The sequence below is a fragment of the Colletes gigas genome, unplaced genomic scaffold (genome assembly GCF_013123115.1).
Source record: "Colletes gigas isolate AHSC1104 unplaced genomic scaffold, ASM1312311v1 Colletes_gigas_Sc00007, whole genome shotgun sequence".
Taxonomy (NCBI): Eukaryota; Metazoa; Arthropoda; class Insecta; order Hymenoptera; family Colletidae; genus Colletes; species Colletes gigas.
This window is the reverse complement of record NW_025106636.1, coordinates 2,402,240-2,428,524: the sequence shown is the minus strand read 5'-3', so window position 1 is coordinate 2,428,524 and position 26,285 is coordinate 2,402,240. Positions and strand designations below refer to the sequence as shown.

Genomic DNA, 26,285 nt, shown 5'->3' with positions numbered 1-26,285 from the left:
ATACGCCGACACATTTACCTTGGGTCGAGACACGCGCGTCCAGAATCTGGCCAGCGATTTGGAACCTGGCCAGCCAAGTCTCGATCCTGACCTGCCCTCCTCTTCGCGTTCCATCGTGCAATTCTCGAGAAAAGAACCGGGAACCGAGCGACTGTATGGCCAAAGGGATTAGGTGCAAGGCCTCGGAAAAATGCAACCGCCATTACACCGGTAATTTAACACCAGCCACGGTATACAGGCAAATGCGTCACCTTTTCGTTATAGTATGTATACGGACTGCAAAGAAATTAGCCAAGACGGCGCGGCGCGTTGCACATTACGAAAAAGAGAATTACTTAAATTGTACGTCATCGGAGAATCTTTCGAAATTTTCCAAATAACTGTCCAAATAAATGCGAATCTATCGTATGAATTGCCTAATACGCGGCGTTGGCACATGGTGTCTGTCCGTCTCGTGCTGATTTCCCCATCGAACCCACGTCTCTTTGTATCGGCGCACACGTGTCCAGAGAACGCCTAAGCGTTAACATTCTCGAACGCTGCTTGCGAAAATATTTGTATATTTGTACTCGTGGAAATATACGAATTCACCGAATGTGACAAAGTATAACAGAACGCGAGTTACAATTTGCTGTTAGACTGTCGTGTCAAGAGACATACGATTCGTGACATTTCTCGGTTTACTCGATTTCACGGTAGCGAAATTTAGCTCGCTTCTAATATTATCGATACAAGTTCTCCGTTTCTGTCGTACAACTTCCGGATGTCTTCTGTTCGAGCTCGTTCAAAGATAAATCTGTGTATTTTCATTGGCGGGACGATGCAGTTCCAAGAACTGGGTTTATTCGCGTTTCGATGCGATTGCGTAAAATCGCGACTACTCGTATCTTGAGTAATTCTCGATCGATTAATCGAAGCGCTCGACGCGTCGAATATCACTGGTCGCTCGTAATACGATAAACGAGCAGCAAGCTCCGTGGAAGACGGAGAACGTGAGGTACATCCGAACGAATGTCGAGACCCGAAGCGTGTCATCAATTAGGATCCTTAATCCTTTCCGTCTCAGGCTCTGTAATTCGTTGCACGAACACGAGAGCTCTCGACGAACGAAGTGGCACTCGTAAAAGGGCTCAAAAGTAGCTAGCTAGGAACGCAAAATCCGCGTAGACGGTGTTTTGTACGATAGGGGCATAACTATCTACGTCGCCCGGTGTACTAATCAAAATGGCCATAGAGAAGGATTCTTTTTTAAATAATTTACCGAGAATCGTTCGATCGCGATCCAAGTACGAGAATAATAAAATATAATAGATACCGTAAGTATTATAAATGTTCAAATACGTGGATTCGAGAGCTTAACCGTCGAGTTATATCCGTTGCGACGAACAGGGCATTCGGTCGTATTAATAAGATTAGTCGTTATCTCCGGTGAGCACCGGTGCAAAAACAGGACTCTCGGTCACGGCGAGCAACACGACGCCGGGCCGCGCCGCGACGCGATGCGACGCAAAACGATGCGACGCGACGCACAGAATCTTTCATCGAAGGGCAGAACGGAATTACAAACCGGCGTATACATTCTCCGTGTGCGTGCGCCGGTTTCGTAGTACGCGCCGCGGCCGCGTTCGCATAGGGGTGCGCTCTCCTCTCCCTCCAGGTGTACCAACCTAACCTACCCCTACTTCGCTACGTATCCCTTGGTTCGACCAATCTGCTACCCCCACTCTTCGGCGTGCATCGGTGGTTCTCGTTCCACCGTTCCTCTCGCCCATCCCCTCCAACCTGAAAGACAGCCCCACCAGTGGCCCGAGGCAGCGAGCGCACAGCTGCCACACTGTGAAGCGCGAGAACTGGAGAGACGCGCAGCGACGCCGTTACAGTCTAGCCGGTTCTTTGGACTAACCTAAAAATTGGAATAAAAGTAACGAAGCAAAATATCGACAGTGTGAACGTCGTGTGATCATTCGCGTTTCCTTCTCTGGTAACATTCTAGTTTTTCCTCGATCCTGGCTGTTGTTACGGCATCGAAAGCCGGCGTGACTTTCGCAAACCGTTGTGTCACAGGACGGCGTTCCTTTCCTACGTTCCTCCGTATGCGGAGGAAACTCCTGCTTGCCGAGGACCGGCACAACGGAGTAGCCTCTTTGTCCGAATCGTTTCGCGGAGCTTCGGAGTACGTTTTCGCGTCATCTTTCGAACGGTGGTCGTTGTTTTGGCGGCATAAAGCTAGTACACGCCGCGCATCGTTTAGTTCTATTCGTATCGTTCCGACCTTGAACTTGTGTGCTTGTATCCCACCGAGAGTGGCTGTGCGTAGTTCATTTAACCTGTGACGTCGATCGACCAACGATAAAACTGTGTGTCGCGAGGAGGAGAGAGAGAAACGTAAGGATTCGAAGAACCGGTGGGGTGGTACTTATCCTGGGATCGAGTGCGTCCAAGAATGTTCCCCTATACGACCTTTTCGGCAGTAAGGTAAGCAACACCGAAACTAAACAATAATTTTTTTTTGTTCGTTTCGCGATTCGAGTCGTTCGACGGTGGTTCCCTGTTGGGTCGCGCGTATGTCGCTCGTCATACTAAGGATTGGCTTTCTCTGGTAACGACTCTTGCAGCTTCTTTTCCCGCATCTCGTGCTTGAACCGTTTGCGTTCTCTTTCTCTCGTGTCCTTGCTCGCGTTAACCCTTTCATTCTGGACTGTTTGTTTTCGTGGTGCTTGGTTGTGTTGGTGTCGTGCCTGCTTCGGACCGCTTGTAACGAGTTTCGCGTGCATATACACGCTGCTGGCCTGCCTGTATTTCATTCTCTGTCCATGCTTTATTTCGTGTAGAAAACCGGCCAGAGGGGAAAAACCGCGTGCAACTACCGATGCGCGTTGCGTGCCGTGTGCGTGCGCGTGCGTATGCCTCTGCCTCTGCCTCTGGCTGCGCGTGTGCGTGTGCGTGCGCGTGCTTACCCGACGTTTGCGCGTATTTTAGAGAGAGAAAAAGAGACTGGACGTCTGTCGACTGTGTGCACACGAGACTGAGAGGTGGGCCGAAACGACAAGGAGAGACGTATGCATGTTTCTACGGAATAGGTACGCCCGAACTTCGAACGCGTCGACGCTTTGTCCTTTCCCCCTTTGTCTCCTACTCCTCTTCTCTCTCGCACTTTTGGCTCTCCCTTGCTTTGCCGTCTCTCTTTCTCTCTCGCACACAGGCACACAGATACACATACGCGCGCGCGCGCGCGCATACACGCTCTGTGTATGGCTGTGGCTGTGTACCGCCGGTATACGATGTATATACTGTGTGCAAACGTGTGTAGATACGCGCGTGTGTACCTACGAGGATCGCGCAGAGCCCTTGCTCGCTGGCTGCGTTCGGAGAAATCAATCGCGTGCAAACGAGAATGGCTGCGAGAGGGCCGATTCGAAAGTTGACAGAAAAGTTTCACGCGACGAACGACGGCAACGGCAATCTCTTGTGTTCCGCCATACTGCCTTCTGTCTGCTCGACACAGACGCGGAACAGGTAGAGACGGATACGAAGGAAAAGGGAAGCGAGAAACGCTCCAAGATTCCGGTGAACGCAACTCGAATCCCGAGAATTACGTCCTTTTTAATCAAAAGCTTTCTTCTCGGTTGTCCTAGCAACGTAGCACGTTGATTCGACGTGTTTTACGAGGGGAAGAAAACAGAAAGCGAGGAAAGGGTGCAGGGTGTAGCGTGACACACGAGAGCCGTTACGGTTGCAGTTAGGTTAGATTGTCGTGATTCGTTCGTTTCTCTCTCTCTCTCACACTCTCTACCGAGGTCGTCATGGCGACGAAAAAACAACCGGCTACGGTGGTGTTGCCCGACCGAGTGAGGTTAGGTTAACATTCGCGAATGCTGCGTGTTCAAAGTTCAAAGACACGTAATTTATTAGAAACAATTGTACGTTTGAACCGAAATAGTTTTCACGAATAATGGAATTCTTTATTTTTTTATACGAAGTAAACGGTTGGTGGGTCGAACGTTGTTTTTTCGCTTATGGTATTGTATTTTGTAACTCTAGGCGTGCTCCGACTGCAATAATCTTGCGTACACGTAAGCATGTTACGTCTTTGACTCGAATTTTATGTTACGACCTCGTTAGCAAAACGCATCAAGCTATTTTCGACGAATATATTTCCCTCTAATAATTACCAAACGAGAAAACAGGCACCGTCACGGTACATATAAATGAACAGTCATCGTGAAAACATATATTGGTCCTTTATGGTAAGAAGTATGGTGACGTCAACAGCGAATGCAACTAAATCTGTGTGTATCACGTGTTTGAATACAGTGTCGGTTTTATCGGAGAACCGAGGATAATTTACGAATGCGTGCTCTAAGCTGTAGCTCGTAATTAAACCTTGGTCCGAGCGACCATCGTGACGTTCATTTCCCAGCCATTCAGGATGTTCAGCTCTCTATTTTTCCTGCCGAAATTAACTTGAAATCATTACTTTTGTGTACATACGCTGGTATTCATTCGTTATCATCGTATCCAAGAAATAGTTTTAGGCTTTTCACGGTACATATTTGATACTCCGATTTGTTCAAAGAGCCAACCGTGCCCCGTTCCCTTTACCCGCCCTTAACCGGAAATACGCACATACACGAAACAGCTTCGTTCGTTTGTCCTTTTATCGATTATTGTCGAGTTTTATCCGTCTTTTTTTGGCTAATGAAATTGCAAAGATGACTCCTTTTCGATGGTTAATTCTTGGCTGGATTTTTATCACGCGAACCAGTACGAAGCGCTAGTTTTTACTTTGTCCGAGAGACAAAGGTGGAATTGAATGTGATTGCAAACGTACTCGAGCAAAGTTTTAATTGAAATACAGACCTCGCTGTTTTCTCCTATTGTCTCGATAACGTTACGATCAACGCAGTAAGGTAAAAATGTTACCGCGTGTACTGTCCGATGCAGATCGCATTGAAATTAATTATCGGAGTTTTCGATCTTTTGATCCAGAGGCGCGAATAGTCTCGAATAATAAACTTGACCGTTGATCGTTACGGGTGAAACGACGGTTTAGGAAAGTGTTAAAAAAGCTGGTAGACTTTGACGGTTCGAGGATATAGGCATATAGGCATAGGCATAGGCAGACATTGCCACCGCCGTAGTTTTCCACTTTCATTTCTATCTTCGCGCGGATGCAATTCCCTGGCACGGGGCCCAAGTGATAAACGTTCACCGGGAGCAACGAGCAAGCGTTTGTTTCCCGGTGGAAAACGCAGCTTGTAATTAGTTTGGACGATAGGTCGGTTGGTCTGTCGGTCGGCTACCGAGAAGCACGCAATTGGTTTTGCCAGAACAGTGAAAGAGAGTAAGTAGACCGGCTGCACGGGAACGGCTCGAGGTGAAAAAGAGAGAAGGAATAATAGGGAGCGAGTCACGTGTTTTCTTCGACCAGTGAATATCCGTCGTTGTGCAGTCGATAACCGGCGTGCGTGGTCAGCTACGATCCGCGAATGTTATGTCAATAAATGTCCGTCACTGACACCGTCCGTCGAATGCTTTTAGAACGGTTGTGGCCATTGCCGACTGCTCGATTATTTGCCTCGCTAGAGGATCGCGCTCGAGGTGCTTTCGATGCCACTATCGTTCACTTCTGTTGTGACTGAAATATCGGGGAATTTTCCTTTGGTCGTCGATTCTTTGAAAATACCATCGCTCCTTTGCTCGTCCCGCGCTCTTCGACCCATTTCGCTCCGTTTTCCAACGTTTCGTTCGTCGCTTTAGTTTTAGAAATATACCATACTTTGCTGCAATTGAGTGAACAAGCTACATCGTACACGAGACAAAGATTACATCGAACGGTATCGGGTGGTAGTAGGCAAAAGTTACATATCTGCAAACAACCCTCATAGATCGCACGTCCTTCGTGTTTAAACCTTGGCGTATAATTTTTCTTCCCGTTCTGCATTCGGTATTGCGATCGCGAGACGTCTTTAGACATGCGAGATTGTTGGACGGTTGTCAACTAGAAGTCCCTGCGTGTAAAAAGTTAGCTACCAGAGCAGAGACAGAGAGAGAGAGAGAAATCGATCGACCACCGATGGTATCCAGTGACAAAGACCTCGATCTATGCACGTGGTGCCACTGTCAGGATTCTATTTCTCTCTTTCTCTCTCTTTCTCTCTCTTTCTCTCTCTCGTCCTCCCCTTTAGCTCCTTTACCACCCCCGTTCTTTTCCTCTTAGACTCTTTTTCCCGCTTTCAGCGTTCGTAATTCTCTTGTGATCTACAACCTCTGGCAGTGAGCGGTCGGGGAATTTCCCCTTGCGATATACATATACATATACTAGGTGTATCCGCAATTCCATTCAATCGAAAAGAAAGGAATCAGAGCGATGCGAGTTTGGTAGAGAAATGTTACCGAACAAGTTTATTGATCCTTCGAGAACGAAATTTACTTCGGTCGCGAGCATTTACTCTACAAGTAAGCATAGTCTTCCCCGTAACGTAGCTTTCTGATACCATTCTTGATATCCTTTCCACGTTTATTATCCTTTTTACCGTCTAGGTACTTTACGAGCAAACAGTATCTGCTCGTGTATTACAGCGAATGATATATCTTATTCGATCAAATTGGTTTTAATTAAACTGTCGAGTGTTGCCGAGAGTGGGTTGTGATCGTAGAAACTCAACACGTTTCAGGAGAGTTTAGAAGCAAGAGATATACGCAAATATCAGTTGTTGCATGGTTGCGTACGAATTTGTTAATCATGGGTGGGTTTATTATTCGTGAAATCAATATTCGTTGATCGATCGGAGCACGAAATGCTGTAAAAATGGAGCAGATGTTTTCGCCAGGTGGAAACTAGTTTGTAAGCGATAGGAAAATTAATTAAAATATGCTTGGTGTAAACAGGACGAAGCAACGTGAAAAATGATCGATTTTTCTCTTGATCGAAACCCTACTCTAGTTAACTATTTCCAGAATTAAGCATTCAAGTGCAACATCGCGCGTGTCGCGCCAATCCTCGAAACAAGAACAAAGTAGCTTCGATTAGAAACTAATTCCGAGACCTAAATTAACACGCGTCGCGCGATAGATCGTATAGATCATGGACCATATGTATTACCTGTAAACGCCTTCGTTCTGCCGTTAACGTTTCGACGAGTTTCTACCGATTACTTGTTTCCTTTTTTTTATTTGGCACCGATGGAATCGTTTCACGGTCTCGTTAGCAGTAACGTCGGGGAAAGTATCGATTTTCACGTTCGAAAGAGAAATTATAGTCGATCCTATCCGTTTTTATTCGATGACCAAGCAAATAAATGGTGGGAGGCAGGAAGTCGTCTTTGATAAAATGGTCAATGGATTCCCTGATTCGCGTCGAAAAATAACAACAGGAAATATTGATCGCGACGTATGTACAGTAGTCGTTAAAAGTTAAACGAAGATTGTAAATATTCGTGATAGATCTTTGATTATATTTCTTCTTTTTGTATCTGTAATACAATTAATCGAATACAGTCGTATCGATGAAAATCCTCATGACGGCAATACCTTGCGTAACACTACATGGAAACGTGACTCGGTCGAAGAACTTTTCGCGAATCGAGTTACCAGATCCCGTTTGGCCGGCATAAAACATTATACAATCTAGTTCCTGGGGCGGTTTAAAGAGCTACGTTGTGAAATCACGCGACGATCGATCTATGTGGCGCGCCTTTATCGTCGTTAGATTTGTTGTAACGTATCGATGAGAAACGAGATAATTTCCGTAGGAACGTTTGCGAGAAAAATGTATTTAAGTAGATGGACCTGATCGTTTAGGATCGGTGCATTAGGAACGTCGATCGATCGAATCGCGTCTATTGTTTCGCGACGAAACGCTGTTACGATTTATACCCGTGCGTGATATTTGCATTTTCCTTCCTTGGTCGTTTCTTTTATCGCGTTTCGAAACGTGTTCTCGAAAAGCGTTGGTGTTTGACACTTGAAAGCCATCGAAAAAGGCGAAAGAGAGCTGCGTTTTTGACTCGCGTCAATGCGAGCGAGCCGCCACTGGTACTCACGCGATGAGAATCGCGCGCCTGATGGATTCCGGATGAAAGTCTCTCGAAAGCTCAAAGTAGTAATGGTTTTTAGAGTTTCCTCCTTTTTTTCTTTAACTGTGTCACGATGCATTTGCACCACTACCTGAAACCGAGTAAATGCAAGACGCGTGTATCGTTTCGAGGAATGCATTATTTGAAAACTGAAAGACGCGTTTGATGGTACGCGGCGATTCTACAAAAAAAAGCGAGAATACGGTCGATGATCGTTCGATGGATAAACATCCTTAAGTTGTAAAATTATTATCAATTTATTATATAGGAGCCATTTTAATTTACACACAGTGGTTGAATAAAATTCCAAGTAATTAACGATCGCCGAGAGTCGGAACGCGCTTATCGCGAATCAATTTTCTCCCGGAAAACTCGCTGTCCTTTCAAGTTAAACGGGTTCTCGTGGCTTTCGTAAAATCAGCTGCGCGTTATTGCGCAAACCAAGTCGGTAAAAATGAAAATTCAATTCACAGCTGATCTCATTTTCTACAATTTCTCGCGTATCTTCGTTGTTCGCAGCGCGGCGTCCCAGAGTTGATGTAATTATTGGATTTAGAAGCAGTACACTCTCTTTCCCCGGCTTTACACAGTCTCTAATATCGCTAGCTACGAGCTAACGAATTTTCGATCGCGGCCATTATTCATAATATTTGTCCGCGTTTACCTACTCACGTTCGCTTCGTTCGTTCGTTCGCTTCCTTTTCTCTTTACCCTATTACTCCTCTTTGTCCTGTGCATGCGAACGTGTCCATCAAAGTTGAACACAGTAAACTAGGAACGTTTTACTTTCGATACTTTCCCTGGCTCGAATTAGTTTCGTAACCAACATTTCATAATTGAAGAAAATTTCGTAACGACCGGTAACGATGAATTTCTTTGCTTCTCCGATTAAAAATTGCTTCGAACCCGATCGTTATCGAAACTTGTCCTAAAGATCGGTAACCTTTCTGTGAAAGCTAGCGGTTAGAAAAACGATAGATAACACGGATGTGTGCGTATATGTAGTTTGCAAAGATTGTTAACAAAACACGAGCATCGAGTTTGTTCGGTGTGTAGCTATTTCGTCGCGTTTGAACGCCAGCCAATAAATACAGAAGTGAAATCCACTAAACGTGCGCGCATGATTTTCCGAACACGGTTGTTTTCGCAGCGGCACGGCAGTGCATCGCGCTGCGTTCAATTTAAATTCATCGCGCAGTCGCTTGGCCGTTATTAAAGCTGTCAGAATAAATTTTAGCAGGATTGGCGATAGAATCTAATAAACGTCGGATGGTTATCGGACCGATGAAATATCGAATCAAATTCTTCGATTATTGCTGCCCGTGCAATTAACGAACATTAAGGTATTAGAACGCAATGCGCCATGCTAAGACCTCGCGTCTTCGATAATCTATTACCGAGGATCATTTTTTTAAATTTAATTGCTTGTGATTTCTGAATATATTTTCTTCTTTTATTCGAGATCGTGTATTAAAAATCGCACAAGGAAACGTGGAAATTTTTTAAATAAACCACGTTAAAGCAATTGACACGTTCGTTTTGGTTTTCACACGACACCGCTTACTCTAGACAAGTTTTGTTTACCGGGTAGAGTAAATGATCGAATGAACCGTTCTCGTAACTGTCGATTTCAGATGCGTTTTCTTTCTCGTTGCTTGGAAACGCAACTCGTCATTGTAATCTCGCGTCCTCAAGGCTCTCCGTACGTGAATTCCATTGTCACTATCGAGGAATCGTCGTTGTCGTTAGTACTACTACACGGATCAGACACGAGTGTATTCCAGCGATTTGCATCCTTAGTTTTCTCATTCAGAGGAGTTGACCAGACCTTTCTGTCGAGCCAGCCAGCAGCAGGCGCCAAGGCCGAGCATTCCTTCACCTCGCTCGATTTTTGTTCTTCTCTTTATTTCCTCTCCTCCCTGCACTCTGATCATCCGACTCTTTTCTCTCCACTCTCCACTCTCCACTCTCCAGTTTGCACCCTCTACTCTCCACTCTTCTCTCTCGACTCTCGATTCTCCAGTTTACTCCTCTCTTCTTCTCACGTCACGTCTCGTCTCGACTTCTCGACTCCACCTTGCTCCTTGTCTGCACCAACCACCACTGTCCGTACCTGCTGTGTTCTCGTTTGTTTATCGTCTGGTTCTCTTCTTTTGTTTATAATGGAGCACTATGACACGCTAAACATATATCGGTAAAGATTTTTCTTCAATACTGGACAACGACGAACCCATAGGTTTTCCAAGGTTCTTACAGTCTATCTGTAAACGAACCGTGCTGCAGCGTATCAACTTTGCAAAAGATCCCTATACATTCCTAACTTGAAAGCAGCGAAAAAGCTCAGGCAGGTGCGTCGCGTTCGCATCCGCATCCGCAGCTGCTGTTGCTTTGCAAACCTTGGATCCCGTGAAAAAGTTTCGTTCCCATCGGGGCATAATAGTGTATTTTTGGTGGAACGCCGACAAAGAACGTAAACGGTGATTGTTATCGTGGCGATACGATAGCCGGGTAACCGTAACAAAAACATTAGCACGCCGCGCCGATAAGAAGAACCGTTTTGACAAATAATTACCGCAGGTGCATGGTTTAGTAATTCATAACCAAGAGAGATCTGGTCATCAAATGATTTTATTCAACGGTTATTTTAAACGTGAAATAGGTCGTGAACTCCTAGACCACCGATTCCGATGAGAATGCACGGCTGTTGGCTCGCATTCGGAATTCGCTTCGTAACGATCACTGCATATCGCGTGTAATTAATTAACTAACTCGTAACCAGATTATTCGATGATTAGCGACTCGAATGAAGCGGTCGCAAACAGACGTTGTTAATTTAGTAGTTCTAGAGCCGCGAAGAAAAGATAGCGTGGTAAATTTTCTCCAAAACAAAGTAATTTGTCAGGCGAGAAAATCGATGTCGAAAATACACGAAGGAAAGATGAACGCGGAACGCAACGAAAATTAACACATAGCGGATAAACATAACTATTTCGTTGAATGGCTAGCAGCTGCTGCTCTTCCGGTCGTGAGACACGAACAGTTAGTTAGTCGGGCAAGTGGCTAATCGTGTCTAGCGATACACTCGACGTCTTCGTAAATCCTTTCGGCGGGAGAGCTTGTCGTCGTACGCACGTTCTATTCGCGACATTTCCGCGCGAAATTACCAACAGAGAATGTGTCGCGATAATCTTGTCGAAGCAAAATTTACGCGAAATGAAGATTTAACCTCTTGCGTAACTTTTTTTACGCGGAGAATTCGATTGGAAACGATCGATCATCGGTGGTCGATAAATCGATCCATTAAGAAAGCAAGAAACCAATTTCAAATGAAACCTGAATGAAACGGGAATTTAAAGAGAACGGTATAGGTATATTGCCTAATGACTTTTTTCCGCGGTTCGTACTGTTCCACCGTATCCACGAAACGTGTCCGAAAACAATAACTCGTGAATGGCGTACTGAAATCCGTGGAACAGGAAGAAACCGTGTGCTTGTTTCTCTTTCATCAGAACCGCGGTATAAACTCTCGCCGAGTGTTTGCTCTGTTTTTTCCACAAAACAGAGAAAAAGGTAGAAGCAAGAATTTTATATTACGTGTTCCCAGTGAAAGTTCCTTCGGAGTATCGATGCAAATATGAAAAGAATGCGAAGCACAAACCGAGAACCGCGTAATAGGTGCATTACGGGTAACTGGATAAAACCATATTATAGTATTCGGCAAGATACTGTATGCTACCGAGATAGAGTCGATCAGGGGTGAATTTTTACGACCGTATGTTGCTGGATTAGCTCTAATATGTAGCGTGGGCAGAGGTCGCTGGAACATGTTTAAATGATTGTTGCAATCGCAATCGCGCACTCCCCTTCCCGTTTCGATACGCTATGCAGTTCGCGCGAGAAGGTAGCAGAGAAAAAAAGAGGAGAGGATAAACGTGCCATGTGCGGTCGCGGGTAGTGTCGATTCACTTTCTTACTTCGTTGAACGGTTTCTTTCGCTTTCCTTTTCGCTCTCGCTTTCGCGCACCGCGTCATTTGCCGCGTAACAGAACCGAGAGAAGCAAAACCCGCAAATTGCTCGCTAAAAGGCCTTTCGAAATGGACGGAGAAAAAGGGGACACGAAACGATCCAGTCTTTCTCCTTTCTCCGCGAAACTTGATCGATCCTCCCCGGATGCTGGTTCCTTCGATTTTCTCCTTTTCTCGTTTTTTGCCTTGTCTCCCCTGGTTCCTTTGTTGTACACGAGCTTGCCGCGACAAGAGTTTATCATTTCCAACTAGATAACGGGATGTGTTCTATTCGAAAAATGTCGAAGGAATCGGAAGAAACTTTGCTGGTCCGACGCTTACAACTCCTTGAACGGTACGACGTTTAACGATACTTGCGTCATCCGCGGAACAACTACGAACGGTGCCGAACAATGACTGTTGCAATTGTTTGGAAAAAAAGTACGGTTACCGGTGTAGCAATTCTTTTTCTTTTGTTGTTTTTAATGTACTCTGTGTGCAGGCTATGAAACGTTCGTTAGAAAATTATTTTCTATAGAAATAGAACGATAAATCGAAAGGTATTACGTTTGAAAAATATTTGTCGGGAATATTTAGTTAGACGTTTCGTTCGGTATCCCGACCTAGCCTCTGGCCGTGCTAGTTACGCATCGTCTGATCGCGATGAATCGATTTAGCGCAAGAACAACGTCCACACTAATTAACCGATACTCAATGCCCGGTGTATGTATCTGGCTCGCAGAAAAAAAGAGGTTTCGTCGAAAGCATGATTCCAGGCCATGTGCAGACTGCAACAAGCAGCGCGCGCGGGCCTTGTTGCAGCGACCGATCCAGCCAGGGCCATTGTCCGTGGTTGAATGAGCTCTTTGTCCAGGCTGTACATGCTGCTCCCGACGACGATGTCGACGGTGGTGCAGGCCTGGTCCAGGTTCTCCCACCTAAGCTGTGCAACCTCGAGGAAGGACCCTCTTGCCGGAGCTCGTCGAACGGCCCGAACACCACACTGTCTAATGTATAGTTCTCTGATGTATAGCCTCGTACCGGGACGAGTAACAGCTGTCGCTAACCTACCTACCTACCTACCTACCTACCTACCTACCTACCTACCTACCTACCTACCTTCCGTCGTATTAACGGATACTTGCACGGACCAACCACCTGGCCCCCGATCCCGACCCCGACCCCGAGCCTGACGCCCGACGACCCTTACTTGTGGCCTTGCTGCTTGTCAATTTACGGATAAACCAGAGTTATCGATCCTACAACTGACTTTCGATCAGTCGAAATTAATCGGGAATCGATTAACTTGCGAATCAAAACGAAACCAGAGCTATAACGACCGCGTATCTTTCAAACCAACCAGACTATAATTATCTTCTTATTTGGAATAATAATCGCGGTGGGTCCGAGCGTCGCTTCGCTTTGGAGATTGTCCAAGTCGCGAGCAACGAGGGACATTTTACGCGTGCGAACTACACGATCGTTTGTAGAGTCTCCGCCTACCGGACTGCTGGAAATTATCCAGAAGTAATTCAAAGTAATACGTTATCCTGTTCATAGCGAGGCCGTACATTGCCCGGCGATCGTTACTCGTTGCAAAATTATCTAATTATTAGGACCATTGTAGCGCCGCGTACCAACGATTTACCCTGTCTATGGAATATCAATATCGACGATGTACGACGCGTCTAGATAGATTCAGGCGAACGTGTACATTCGGACATGTTTCACGACGCTTTACCTAATTTTCACGTGACATCGAACCAGATAATTATTATTATTATTGTCACCGCTGAGTCGTAGAAACGTTTGAACGCGAATGTCGTTAATCTCGAACGATTGCACTTTTCATCGAATCGCCGATTCACGCAACAGCTTTATAATCTCCGGCAAAACGTGCAACAGCTGCCTACCTACGAAATCAAAAGAGGGTCGTTCGCCTCTCGCTTTCCGCAAACTATCACCTGGCATTACAGGAAGACGGGTGTCTTCCGTGTCGCTACAATTTCGTCTTTTCGACGAAAAAGCTGGCCTACATCTCTGACAAAATTATTCTCTCGAACCTCGGTCCGTAGTTTCGACTTTAAATTCGTGTTCGCTGTCCTTTGACCGCGTTTTTTCCTTATAAGACACGATGGGCTTCGAAACCCAGAAAAATATAATTGTAAAAATAACTAGGGTAATGCCAGGTAATTGGACTATATCTACATATGAAGCGATGAATATAATCTGAAAATGAAATTACCGGGAAACTTTTCTGGCCTCGTATCATGTTTTCAGAAATGAATTTTTTTCTCGAAAGCGCGTAAAAACTCAGGGGTATCTCTATTCACCAAAAATGATTGTAATTGACCCCCGGAACCAAAAATAATTTTTTTAGAACGATTTGAAATTTTTTATTTTCGCCGAAAAATTTAGGCACCTACCCCCTGTCGATTTTCCTTAAAAATTCGTTTTACATTTTTAGTACTTTTGTTTTACGCCCTATAGAAAAGTTGTCTAATACTTTTTTGTAGGCACTCATGAGCCCTACTTGGGGGAAAAATTTCATTGAAATATATTCGCTATTGTAGGAGTTATGGCTGTTTGAAAATTGGACCATTTTTCTCGTGTTTTCCTCACTTTACGGGATTAAGGAACAATTTTTCGAATATTTTTAGAATTTCTACATATTCCTCGCCAGAATACGCGTTGTTTGCCGTTTGAAAAATTAAAATCCTCCAATCCGTTCAGAAGTTATGATGTTTTAAAGCCACGCATGAAAATTCGGAGAACCAGAAATGATATTTTCGGTAAGGATTTTTTTCTCGAAAGTGCGTAGGATTTCGGGGGTTGTTCTATTCACAAAAAATGATTGTAATTGAACCCTGCAAACAAAAATAATTTTTTCAGAGCGATTTGAAATTTTTTAATTTTGATGAAAAACAAAACGTTTGTCGGGGTAAATATATCGGTTATTCGGACATTCCGGATAAACGGGTGTCAGATAATCGGAACTCTACTGTTTTGCAAAGAGCATTTATTTCAGAATAGTACAGAGAATTTGATTAATCTTTAGAAAATTTTCATCTTGGGGATGTAACACCAAAATCCCGTTTCCAGTCCTTTCTCAAACGTCTCTTTCATATCAGGGGGAGCAGTCTCATCTTGGCCGATGTCATCAGTTTCGTTTCCACAGGCGTCCAGCATTGGTTCCTTTCTCATTAACCTGTACCGATTGTCCAAGTGAATCGCTGGTTTCCATTCTTGCAATTTCATTAGCTAAAGAAGAAGAAAAAACAGATATCTAACATATTATAATTGAACATGTGTGAAGTATTGTTTAAATTCTTGATACACGATGATTCGTGTAAATCGGTGAAATGCATACGCGTCGAGCTTATTAAGAGATAAGAGAACCACACGGCGACACGTCTCTGGCGTAATCTCTGCTCGTAAAACGCGCGTATACGTACATGTATTTGGAAAGGAAGTAGCGGAGCAGAGAATCGTCGACTATCGAAACATTTCGGAAAGTGTCAACGAACGAGAAGCGCAGAAATTGAGCGAGTTGGCCTCGACGCGTTCGGGGGTGACTGCATCGCGCGGAGGAAAGAAGCTTTCACGGATACAGCAGTCCTCATTCAACAGCGTAAGAGTTTTTCGGTAGAGAGACGTGTTTCGTTCGTGCAGCAGCTATCGGATAGAAGTCAACGTCAAACAGCGACGTTGCTGAAAATCCGAACCGCGTCGCTCGCAATAAGCTGCTTACCCCGCAACCAACCGACCCCATCATTCTCGGTCCCTCTGCAAACCCTCGTTCAACCCTGCCAGGAACTTTGTCGTTGCTATTGTCAATATTAAAGCGTATCCCGCGTTTCTCGCGACTGGTTCACCGGCATCGCTCGATAATCATCGACAATGGCCGAACGATCATTTTTCTATTTCAACGAAATCCTGGGGGTTCCGATTTTATTTCAGTTGTACGGGTAATGGTATATTTTGGATAGTTTGCTCGTTGTTAAAAGTACTAAAAGTAAATTTCAAACGTTTTCAATACGTTGGTCGTTGGTCGTTGGAATCGTCGCGCTGCGCCGGTGACTTTACAAACGACTGATCGCGACCGGTGCTGCCTGGAAATCAAATTACCCTCGTTAGAAGCCGCAAAGCGGACGCTACGGAAAGAGGGAGCGGAGGAAACCTTTGGAAACTTCCCCCGTAAGCCAAATGCCTGACCCGAATTCATGGGTCTTCCCTGGTCGTTTACGATCAACTCTTTTTCTGTTTTCTATGGTTTCCAAAGCGCGTGTATTATTCTAAATCGACTGAAGAGCTCACAGGGCTCTTCAGCTGGCCTGCAAATTCGTTCGTAAACAAAGAAACCTTGTCGAGCGTCGGTGGCGCGAGTACAGAGGGTCGCGTTAACGCGAAAACCGTTGACGAAACTTCCTACACCTATACACCGGTATAAGTAGACGCTTTATCGACGTTACGATGCTCGAGACGATAATTATCAACCTTGAACAGAGTCTCGTTGATGCGAAACATGGACGTACGGCCGAGAGTCAGTATGTTTGCAGAAGCTTGTCAAGGAAAACGCATCGGTTTTTAGTAGAATCGTCGCGTTACGTTCAAAATACATCGTGCATTCCACGCGTTTAAGAATTTTTCGATCGTACACCCACGTGAAATTAATACGCATCCTGTTTTCTATTTCCGTTTAATCGTGTCTCTACCCTTTCCCCCTCGCCATTGTTACAAGTTAAAAGCGCCCGATCTCCCGGGGAATAATCCGACCGCGTTTCACAGACTTACTGTCTGTCTGTCCGTACGATGTATTGATCTTACAGGGGATGATTTTTAAGACGAGCTTCCCGACAACCGACACAGATGGCAACACCTTACGGGGGTGGTATCTCGGCACAAAGTTCCCGGAACCTGTTGTCGCGTCGATTTTAACCAACATTATCGTTCCGACGACGATCGTTCCTTTTATTTCTATCCGTACACATCGAACTAACAATGTTTACTTTATCCTCATTATTTATCTTTCTCCATACTTTGATATCGATCGCGCGAACCTTGGAAATTCTGTATCGTTTGTTTTCGAAGAGCATAGAGCGTCGATTTATTTTGCCATCGATACGTTTAAGCGGGTCCCGTTTATTCGATTTCCGGAGTATTGAAAAATTTCACGTTACCCTCTTCTACCACGGCATGCATTTTAAAGGAAAGTTGTAACGAGTCTATCGGCTGGGCGAACGATCGATAAGCAAAAGGATGGCGAGAGGAATTCCTGCCGTAATGTCAGAAGCTTCTAAAAACGTGTAACGCAACTTGAACGCTGTAAACTCCGTTGCGTTTGAATCGATAGATAATCAATTTTAAACGTACGTAAACAAAGTAGGAGGGGGTTGGTTCGTTGGAAGAAAAAGTAGATCGATTTGCTCGGAAGAGAAACGAATAAGAAATATGACGAGTCTCGGGACACTTGTAAAATCAATTGCTTCGAGACTTTCGTCCCCTCCAACATCCTACATTTGTCTTGGAAAGAAGGAGCGACAGAGGCGTTTCCGCGGCGCGAAATCAATCGTCGTCCATTTTCCGGGAACTCTGACCCGTCCTTTAAAACGGAAACTGAAGAAATCGAGGAAGATGCGAGCGAGTAGCGGAAAGACACGTGCCCCATCGAAACACGTTGATTCGAATCGCGCCGGTGGCCGATTATGCCGCGGTACACGGCACACCGAGGTTATTGACCAGGAAGATAGGTTCGTCGTCGGGGGTGGTTGGCGAGGGGAGGTGTCGGCGGTGGCGGCGGCGACGCTGCTTCGAACAGAGTAGGGAAGGGTAGGGAAGGGTAGGGAAGGGTAGGGAAGGGTAGGGAAGGGTAGGGCAGGGCAGGGCAGGGCAGGGTAGGACAGGGCAGGGCAGAGCAAGGGGTAGGAATGGAGTCCGCTCTCTGAAGAGCAGGCAAGGGTGGGAGCTCCAGCCAACGATGGAGGGGAGTTTCGCTACAGATCTACGATACTGTGCTCGCATATTCCCATCGTGTAGAGAGCCGTGCGCCGCGATTCCGCGTATAGCGAGGAGAAATTCGATCGAGGCGCGTGGACGAGATAACATTCAGGATTCAGAGAGACGGAGCCAATCAACAAAGTCCAAATAACTCGAAGAATCGCGATGTATGAAATTGAAACGCCACGTAGACCGAAATCGGTATCGGAGGACGATACATCGTTCCATCGTACCACGGAGAAATCGATACGGCATCTTGACACGGTTGATCGTTAATTGTCGACGAGCTCGTTACGACGATACGCGAGGATTGGCGCGACGCGCGCTCGTTAAACTCGCGACAGAAGGACCGAGATGACGATTTCTTAGTCGAGTCACGGGGAAACCGCCGCGGCGGCTTGGCTTCCAGAAGTCCTTTGCGAACGGGGCAATTAGCTTTTCGTTTGTTGCTCGTTCGCTCGCGTTTCGAACGTCGAGACACACCGCACGCACCGCTGTCGTTTAATTAATTGCCCCACGTTGACGATAGCCTCGATTAATTCGACTAATTACGCGACGCCGTGATTCCCAGCCACTCGTTTCGACAACGATTATTACCTTTCGTTTCGCTCTGACCGCCAGCCGTCATTCTGTTTTTTTTAAACCGAGTATCACCGTTCTCTTTCTATCTCGAACTATTATGTACATCCTTGTCTCGAAGGGAAGGGTTCGATCGTCGCAGTGATCAGAATCATCGACGTCGTTTCGCATTTTTCCCTCGGTTCGCCGTTCTTTTTCTTTCGCTTGGATAGCAAAAAGTTAGTTAGCGATTGGAGCTGGCGCCGCAAATCGAGTCAGTCACGGTAAAACGATCCATGCCACGGTGTACCATATAATCGCTGTTCGTAGTCTAAATATACATATACGTATAAATATCGCTTGTAGTTTACATAATATTTGTTTTGATCTGCGAATTGTAACTGGTAACTTAGCGTGGTGAACACTATGTTTGGTAGTGTGGCAGATTGGATGTAGAGAACATTTTCTCGCTTATATTTATATATATATAGGTCATTTATTCGCTCGAAATCGGAAACCTTTTAGCGATAATTTAAGGTATCTCGAAAGATTTTTCGACATTTCGATAATCGTTTATTTTATAGTCGTTTGAAAAATAATACTAGTTTCTTTTGTCCGATATAACTGTTGAGCTAGCAGTCGCATGAGAATGAGCTTTTAGACGCTTACTGTAAAGGTATGGAGGATTCGAACCGTGCGATACCAACGGCCAAGCGAATTAAAAAGTTGTATGTACACTGGAGGGTATTGAATCTATCGCGATATACGACGTACGACATTGGAATCAGTACGTTCTATCAATAATTGAGAATCACCACCTTTATTCCACCGATCGGCAGACTTTATGCCTGGCGACAGATTCGATACACTCGCGTGTTCAATGTTTCGCGATATCCCAACGATTGTATTATAATTGGCAGGGGGAAACATCTTTAAATTTCACGATTTTTAAAATGTTGAAAAATCTTTGGAGGTACGTTTAAATATCAGCGAGGCGCTGAAACTTCCGCGATACTAATCCAAAAAGATGTCCGATATACATATATGTATGTACAAGGTGTATCCTAATATGCGGGAGACACTTGAACGTTCGATTGAAACCACAAAAGCAATACAAAAATGTTTCACCTTATTCCCAAAATTACAGTCATTCGTTCCACGTATTACCCCGAGTACAAAAATTGCTACAAATCAAGGTTAAACAGGATACATATTTGCTCTTGTCATTGTTCTTGTGTCTTCGATCGATCAGTGGGTCATATATGTTAAAATAAATCCTGTATATATGTATAAATTATTACATCTATAAATTAGAGCGATTATTTTTTTCAATATCAGTAACTGACCGTATATTAAGTAGTATCCTAGAATACACACACACACACACACACACACACATATATACACCCGCGTGAAAATATTCGAACGCTTACATTTTAATTTAATATATGGTACATGTTCCACGCGTTGGAAGCTGTAAATGTTTGAATATTTTCTTTTACGAGTGTATATACAGATATGTATATTGGTGTATATTAATTATCTTATTATTATTATTTTTATTATTATATATTATTACTCGTCGTTAGTTATACATATAATGTCACCCATCACTTTCTAACGCTGCTCTTCACCAAATGAATGTTTGTCTTATAATTTGTATTGTCGTGCCACCGATAACCGTAGTGACCACTGTATTTCTATAACAAGATCGATACGATCGAGTAATCGTAAAGTATATATTAGTCCAAGTATGTATTAGTCGTACAGACCAGTGAAACGATCTTGCTGTTCTCCAGTGGCTCGAGAGATCGCGTAAAAATGAGAAAATCCAGTAAACGTTTATCACACCCTTTTCTCTCGAACCGATTCTGTCTCCGCATCTCGCGTTACCTTCACCGTCCATTTTCGTCCACCTTAGTCCAGCTTCTTTCTTTTCTTTTCGTGCCCCTTGTTTGTTATTCGGAACGAAAACAAGCATCGACGATTTTCACAGGCTTTCCACGTCTCTTCTTGGCGAAGAGGAGCAGAGGAAAGACAGAAAAATGAGTTAAGCGAGACTGAACGACAGACAGAAACACGGAGCGAGCAGTGCGGTGCGGTGTGGTGCGGTGTGACGTGCGTGACGTGGCGTGGCGTGGCGTGGCGTGGTGTGGCGTGGCGTCGCGTGGCGTGGCAGGTCAAGGCGCACGAGAGACATCGAGCCTTTTCAACCGAGAAACCCTCTGTCTTGTCTCTTTTTTTCAAGGATGCAGGTACGAATCCTGATCGCCGAGCCTGGTGAACCGACGTTGAACCACCAGGTGCGAGCACGGACGATGGAGCAACGGTAACCGAGGCGCAATGCGTGTGTATTGTCTGTCGCGAATGGCCAATTACCAAAACTCTAACTTGGTATCTTTTCAACGAAGAGAGAAAGGCAGTAGAAAAGGATTGCATAAAATATTTCAAATATAAGAAATTCTAACCTTTCGAACATCGACTCGAATCTGCGAGAAAGTAATTAACAATCGTAAGTGCACGTATGGTTTGTATTACCGGTCGGACAAGGCAACCAGCCACTCGACCACGTGTGCAATACGCATGAACCACTTAACAAGGTTAAAGGTTTGTTTATGGATCATTGCGTCATGGTTATAGAAATGCGTTACTGGCATACAGCTTTACGGATATCGTTCGCTAGTGATCGTTGGAACGGAACGTCGAAATGCATCGTTTTCGTCCAACCAACAAATGCTCGTTTTTTTGCTCGTTCGTTGTCAACGTCTCTCGTCATCCTTTTTCTGCCTTTCTCTATCAAAATAGTTACGGACGTAACGATTTACCGTAAGATAAGTTACTAACCATTTAGAAGATAATCCTAAAGTATGCGTCGTGAACGGTGGTGCTGGTTAACCGTGTCGAATAACAGTACGGCGTTGCTATAAAATCTAACACCGTACGTACGCGTAAGGCTCTCGAGAAGACCATTTTAATATCGAAAGATTTCCTTTTGCGTCGCTTTTACTTGCTCGTATTTTACGTTTCTACGTATCTACCGACAATGCTCTTGCTCGACAGGTTACTTGTGCGAGGAAGCAGAACATAGGTCGAATTTGTACAGGTATCTAGGATTAATTGTCGCGTCCGTGGTCCGTTCGCGTCTTTTTTTCTTTATCGTTTATCCTAGGCGTCCACCGAGGTACGATGATCGTTTGGTTAAAAGAGCCCGCGGCGTGCGTGCGTACGCACGCGCACGCGAAAATAGAGAAGGAGGAAAACGTATCGTATCGTCCTGGAAACGACCTGGTTCACTAGACACCGTTAGAATCCATCCAGTCGAGAGTCGCTGATAAGTCGACGACCATAACCGTTCCTCTGTACGACAGATAACGAGTTTCTCCGCTATTCACTCCTATTTACTCTCGGTAACGTTGAAACTAAAAACCATGCAAAAAGTTCCCAGAAAAGAGTGGCGGTTCCCATTAATTTCTTTCATTATTTCGGCAATGATTTCAAGTTTCCCGATCTTTGGGTCCCGTGAAACCTGCCCTCGATAGGAATTGTAACTGCGTTCGAGATCGATGAAAAATCGCACGTGTGTTGGGTTGTTCAAGTTTTGTAGCACGCGTGCGCTTTCCTACGGTGTATATAACTGGACGAGGGCTGGCCTGGCTTCATTTTCTCTAAACGGTAGACGCGTTGCCTGGCCGCGGAACTCGGTCGCAAAAATCCGACCGGTTCCGCGACACTACCGAACCAACCAGAAGAAGGTCGATCAACAAACGACCAAATCGACCGAACGACCGGTATATATGGCAATCGATTTGAGCCGCGAACCCAATAGAACCGGTTACCTTCTCTCTACCTATCATGACCGACGAATTTTAATCTACCAACGACCGACCAAGTACGCGCAAACACCGCTCGGAGACAACGATAAGCTCGTCCTTTCGGCTCGATCTGAAAATAAATCGCACGCGATTCCACTTATGCATCTCGTCGAATGATACAATCCCGGGCGAAGAACTTTTGCTTGTCGACGTTTGCGGAAAAAAACACCGTTTATACACGAGCAACGTTCTTTTTTCCTCGCTTGTTTCTCTTTCCGAACCCAACAAAATTCCGATAAAAATTCCAGCCGGCTTTGTTCGACGAACGATCAAAGTTTTTCGAATAATCGCACGGCTCTCGTTAAAGGGTGAACGCGTTGGCTTTTTTTTCAGCACCGTGACGACCAACTTTCGTATCGATCGGAGCACCTCGAACGCGAATCGAGTGCAGTTGTATTGCATCGACGCGTGAATTAATGTTAACCCAAACCTTCGACGACGACACGTGGATCTTGCTATTCTTTAAGTACGCGACAAAACGTCTATTATCATTTTCAAACAACGAATCAAAAGTATTAGAGGTAGCAATTATCCAATTACTCGAAGCGATGCGTTGGATATTCCATTATTGATAATGATACATTAAGATTGGAAAATGCCCAAGAAAGAGTAGACTGTTTTCACGCAATAAACGTGCATGCGTTTCAAAATTATAGTATTTCGTGTTATTTTTTAGTGCATAGTCGAAAGTTTAGTTTTATTTGTCTTCGTATTAGTTGGAGCAATCAATGACGTTCTTCCGTGACTCGCGTATGCACGAAGGAGAGCAGAAACCAAATCCCCTAGTAATATAACCAGTGCCCGATAACCGTCGGTGTTTCAAGTGCTTCTTTGTGGAGTTGATTCGGAAGCAACCGCGCCGCGAGGGCGCCAAGTGGTTTCCTTCTGAAGGGAATAAAAGATTCGGTGGTTCGTTCGACTTCCGTTCGAACGTCGGTGCATGCTCCGCGAGAAAGAGAATGAGAATGTATCGAGGGGTGAATCGGAAGATGGACGCGATAACGCGCGATCCACGATCGAGAGGTAAAAAGAAGGGCGAAATCGAGATCCAACGATTGAGCAGAGCCTCCACGCACAGTCTCGAAGGTGGCGGAATCCTTTCCGGTCTGTCGGAGATAACGAACGAAATCGTGCATACGATGCGGGCCCGATTTGTCCGAACCTAACGCCCTCCACCCAATACACTTTCATCTTTTCTCCGCGTTTGCTGTTCGCGAACAATGCATCAGAGATTAATTGAAATTATTTCGAACGTCTGCTCGACGTATCTGGAATTTCGAATGTAATATAATACGTTTTTGTGAAACTGTTTCCTTTTCGTGCGATGATAATGTAACTGAAGAACGATGGAAAACATGGAAAAAAGCATACCGAATTGAATTACAAATTTTATCGAGCGAAAACTGTGGCGCTGACTCGAAATCTCTTTTTATAAAAAGTCGGAGAAGCCTGTAAATAATTCATAAGACAGAGTTTAGCGAAAAATTCTTAGCGACGTTCCGGCCGGAAGAGAATAGAAAAGCAGGACGCGGCGAACTTTGCAGACACGAAAATCATTTTCTTCACCGAGGAACGCAACGAACAAATTTATCAGCGTGTAATAGTCTCTGTTGGTGATTTTAAAACGGGGAACGATACGAAGGAATCTTCAGCGACGCGGTATTAATATTCAAGCGCATCAGCTTCTTGGGAACGTTCGAAAGGAAATCGCTTTTCCTATCGTCGAACGAACGCTTTGCTGTTTTACGCGTCGCGTCGCGTTCTGCATTACATTATCGAGTCGAGCGTCGTGCAAAGATGTCTTTAAAAAAATTCCGTTATCGGTATGCAATTTTATCAAGGTCTCGTCATTTTTTTTTTATTCGCTGCATCCCTCTGTACGACGCGCACCGATTGGTTGGCTCGCGACGAGACGAAACTACTGAGATTTCATGGAATTGTTCGGTCGATAGAACGACATTGGAGGCGTCGGTAATGTGGTGCGTTCTCGGCATCGCAGGAATTCAGTTTACCGGCTAGTAGCAAAGCCATTTCCTCGTTTGCGCGTTTTACCATTTATCAAGCTACATTTACCCGCGACCATAGTAATGATCGATGAATAGTTTCTTAGATTCCGGCTGCAATATCTTTACGATACGACAAATTTTTGATTCTGCTTAAAAATATGTTTAATCATTTTGGGAAACTATTGTCCGAAATTTGGATGTTTTTCGATCGTCGATACGTAGCCATTTTCAATCGATTTTCGTTGCAGAACATTCGGTCGACCACCGAACGATAACAAGGAACGTGTTATCTTTCTCTATCTCTGCCACGTTCTCTTCGATCAGTCCGTTATCGATATAAAGAGAAAAGCTGACGATGAATCGGATACCCCCTCGAGAATGTTAATCCAATACACAACGTCTGTCAGTCTCTAGTTGCACGAGTCGTACGTTCGAGTGTACCTGGTCGGACTTGTAACGAATAGATAGTTGGTCAGTCGATGCGACATGCTCTTTGACCGATCAAACTCGATCATAGAGAGGAAAAAGAAAAGAAAAATTGACGAGTCGTTTAAGGGCGGGGTTCTCTAAACCTAACGACACGTTGCTCCGAAATTAATCCTTGGGCGCGATCACTCGGTCCAGCACATCAAGATAAAAGACCAGCAGAGTCGTTACGTAAACTTTTCATCGATAGGAACGCTCCCAAGATCTCCAAGATCCTCGTTTGATCCCAACTCGTCTACGTTGGTTTCCGTTAACCACGGAAAAAGACCTCGTTAACGCCTGGAAGGCCGAGCGACGATTTAATTGGTCGGTGAATAGCACGGAAAAGCGAGAGGAAAGCCATTCAGGCCGGGAAGCGGGATTTCGAAGCTCTATCCTTCTCTTTTTGCCGGTTCGAGGTAGTTGGTGGCACGAGAACGAGGAACGGAAACTCGGGCTCGAAGTCGGGTTGCTCGTTAGCTCGCGAAACCGATGAAGTTGATGGGGGCTGCTCGGTAATAGGAGTGGCCCAGATAGTTTGAAGACGCTTTGGAGCTTTTCGTTCCAACACACGCGATAAACATTTTCACTCGTTTTGGGTATACGGTCTCCGATACTAAGGAGGAGAAGAGTAAGAGAGATGCTCGAATGGGTTGAGCGTTCCGGGAGCGAACTAAAAAATAATCGTCCCCTGGATAAGAGCAGATTGTTCCAAATAGTCGTGACAACTCGCAGAGATCGCGAGATCCAAGTTGTGGCTTGCGTCCGCGTAACATACAAGACGTCGTCGACGCGAGTGGTTGTGGTTTAGGAGGGTTAATGCACGAGGGTATGGTATTACCCATAGGCCATCTGTCGAGGGCACCCCCCCGTGGATTAATTGGATCCTCGCGTATTGATCCAATAACAGCGACCGCCGGATACACAAACCGAAAGACAGAGAGAACTATCTTAAGAAGGATACCGTGAGAGAGAGATGAAAACAGGAAAAAAGGGAAATTGTGGGACACTATCGTTCGATACGTTATCGTGTTTCGCGACTAGATCGGAAAATAGAAACAAACAAAGATTTCTAACCACAAATTTGTCGATCGTTGCAAACACCGTGTGTGCTAGCAGGTTTTAACGTCGAAAAGATTAAAGGGACATTCACCCACGTATATTATCGAATGCTCAACGACGCGTTTCGCGCATTTGCGTCCTGTAATGTGCACTTGTTGTGCGCTCGAACACCTGACCCGATGGACGTGCGCATGCGCGTTCACGCAGTCGCATACACGCACACCTTGACGAACATTAGGTAG

At 45.0% G+C, this 26,285-nt stretch overlaps 1 protein-coding gene across 2 annotated transcripts in view; it reads left to right on the top strand.

Annotated features, from left to right (window-relative positions):
- Window positions 1-26,285, top strand: part of LOC122396431 (RNA-binding protein Musashi homolog 2) — a 74,566-nt gene that overhangs the window by 26,348 nt on the left and 21,933 nt on the right. The window contains exon 1 of one of the 2 annotated variants that reach the window (XM_043394814.1): window positions 20,288-20,967. The exons of the other annotated variant lie outside the window; for it this stretch is intronic. Coding sequence (XP_043250749.1) covers window positions 20,888-20,967 — 80 coding nt within the window. The 5' untranslated portion in view covers window positions 20,288-20,887. Of the gene's footprint in view, window positions 1-20,287; window positions 20,968-26,285 lie in introns of those variants that run through there. 2 annotated transcript variants of the gene reach the window in all.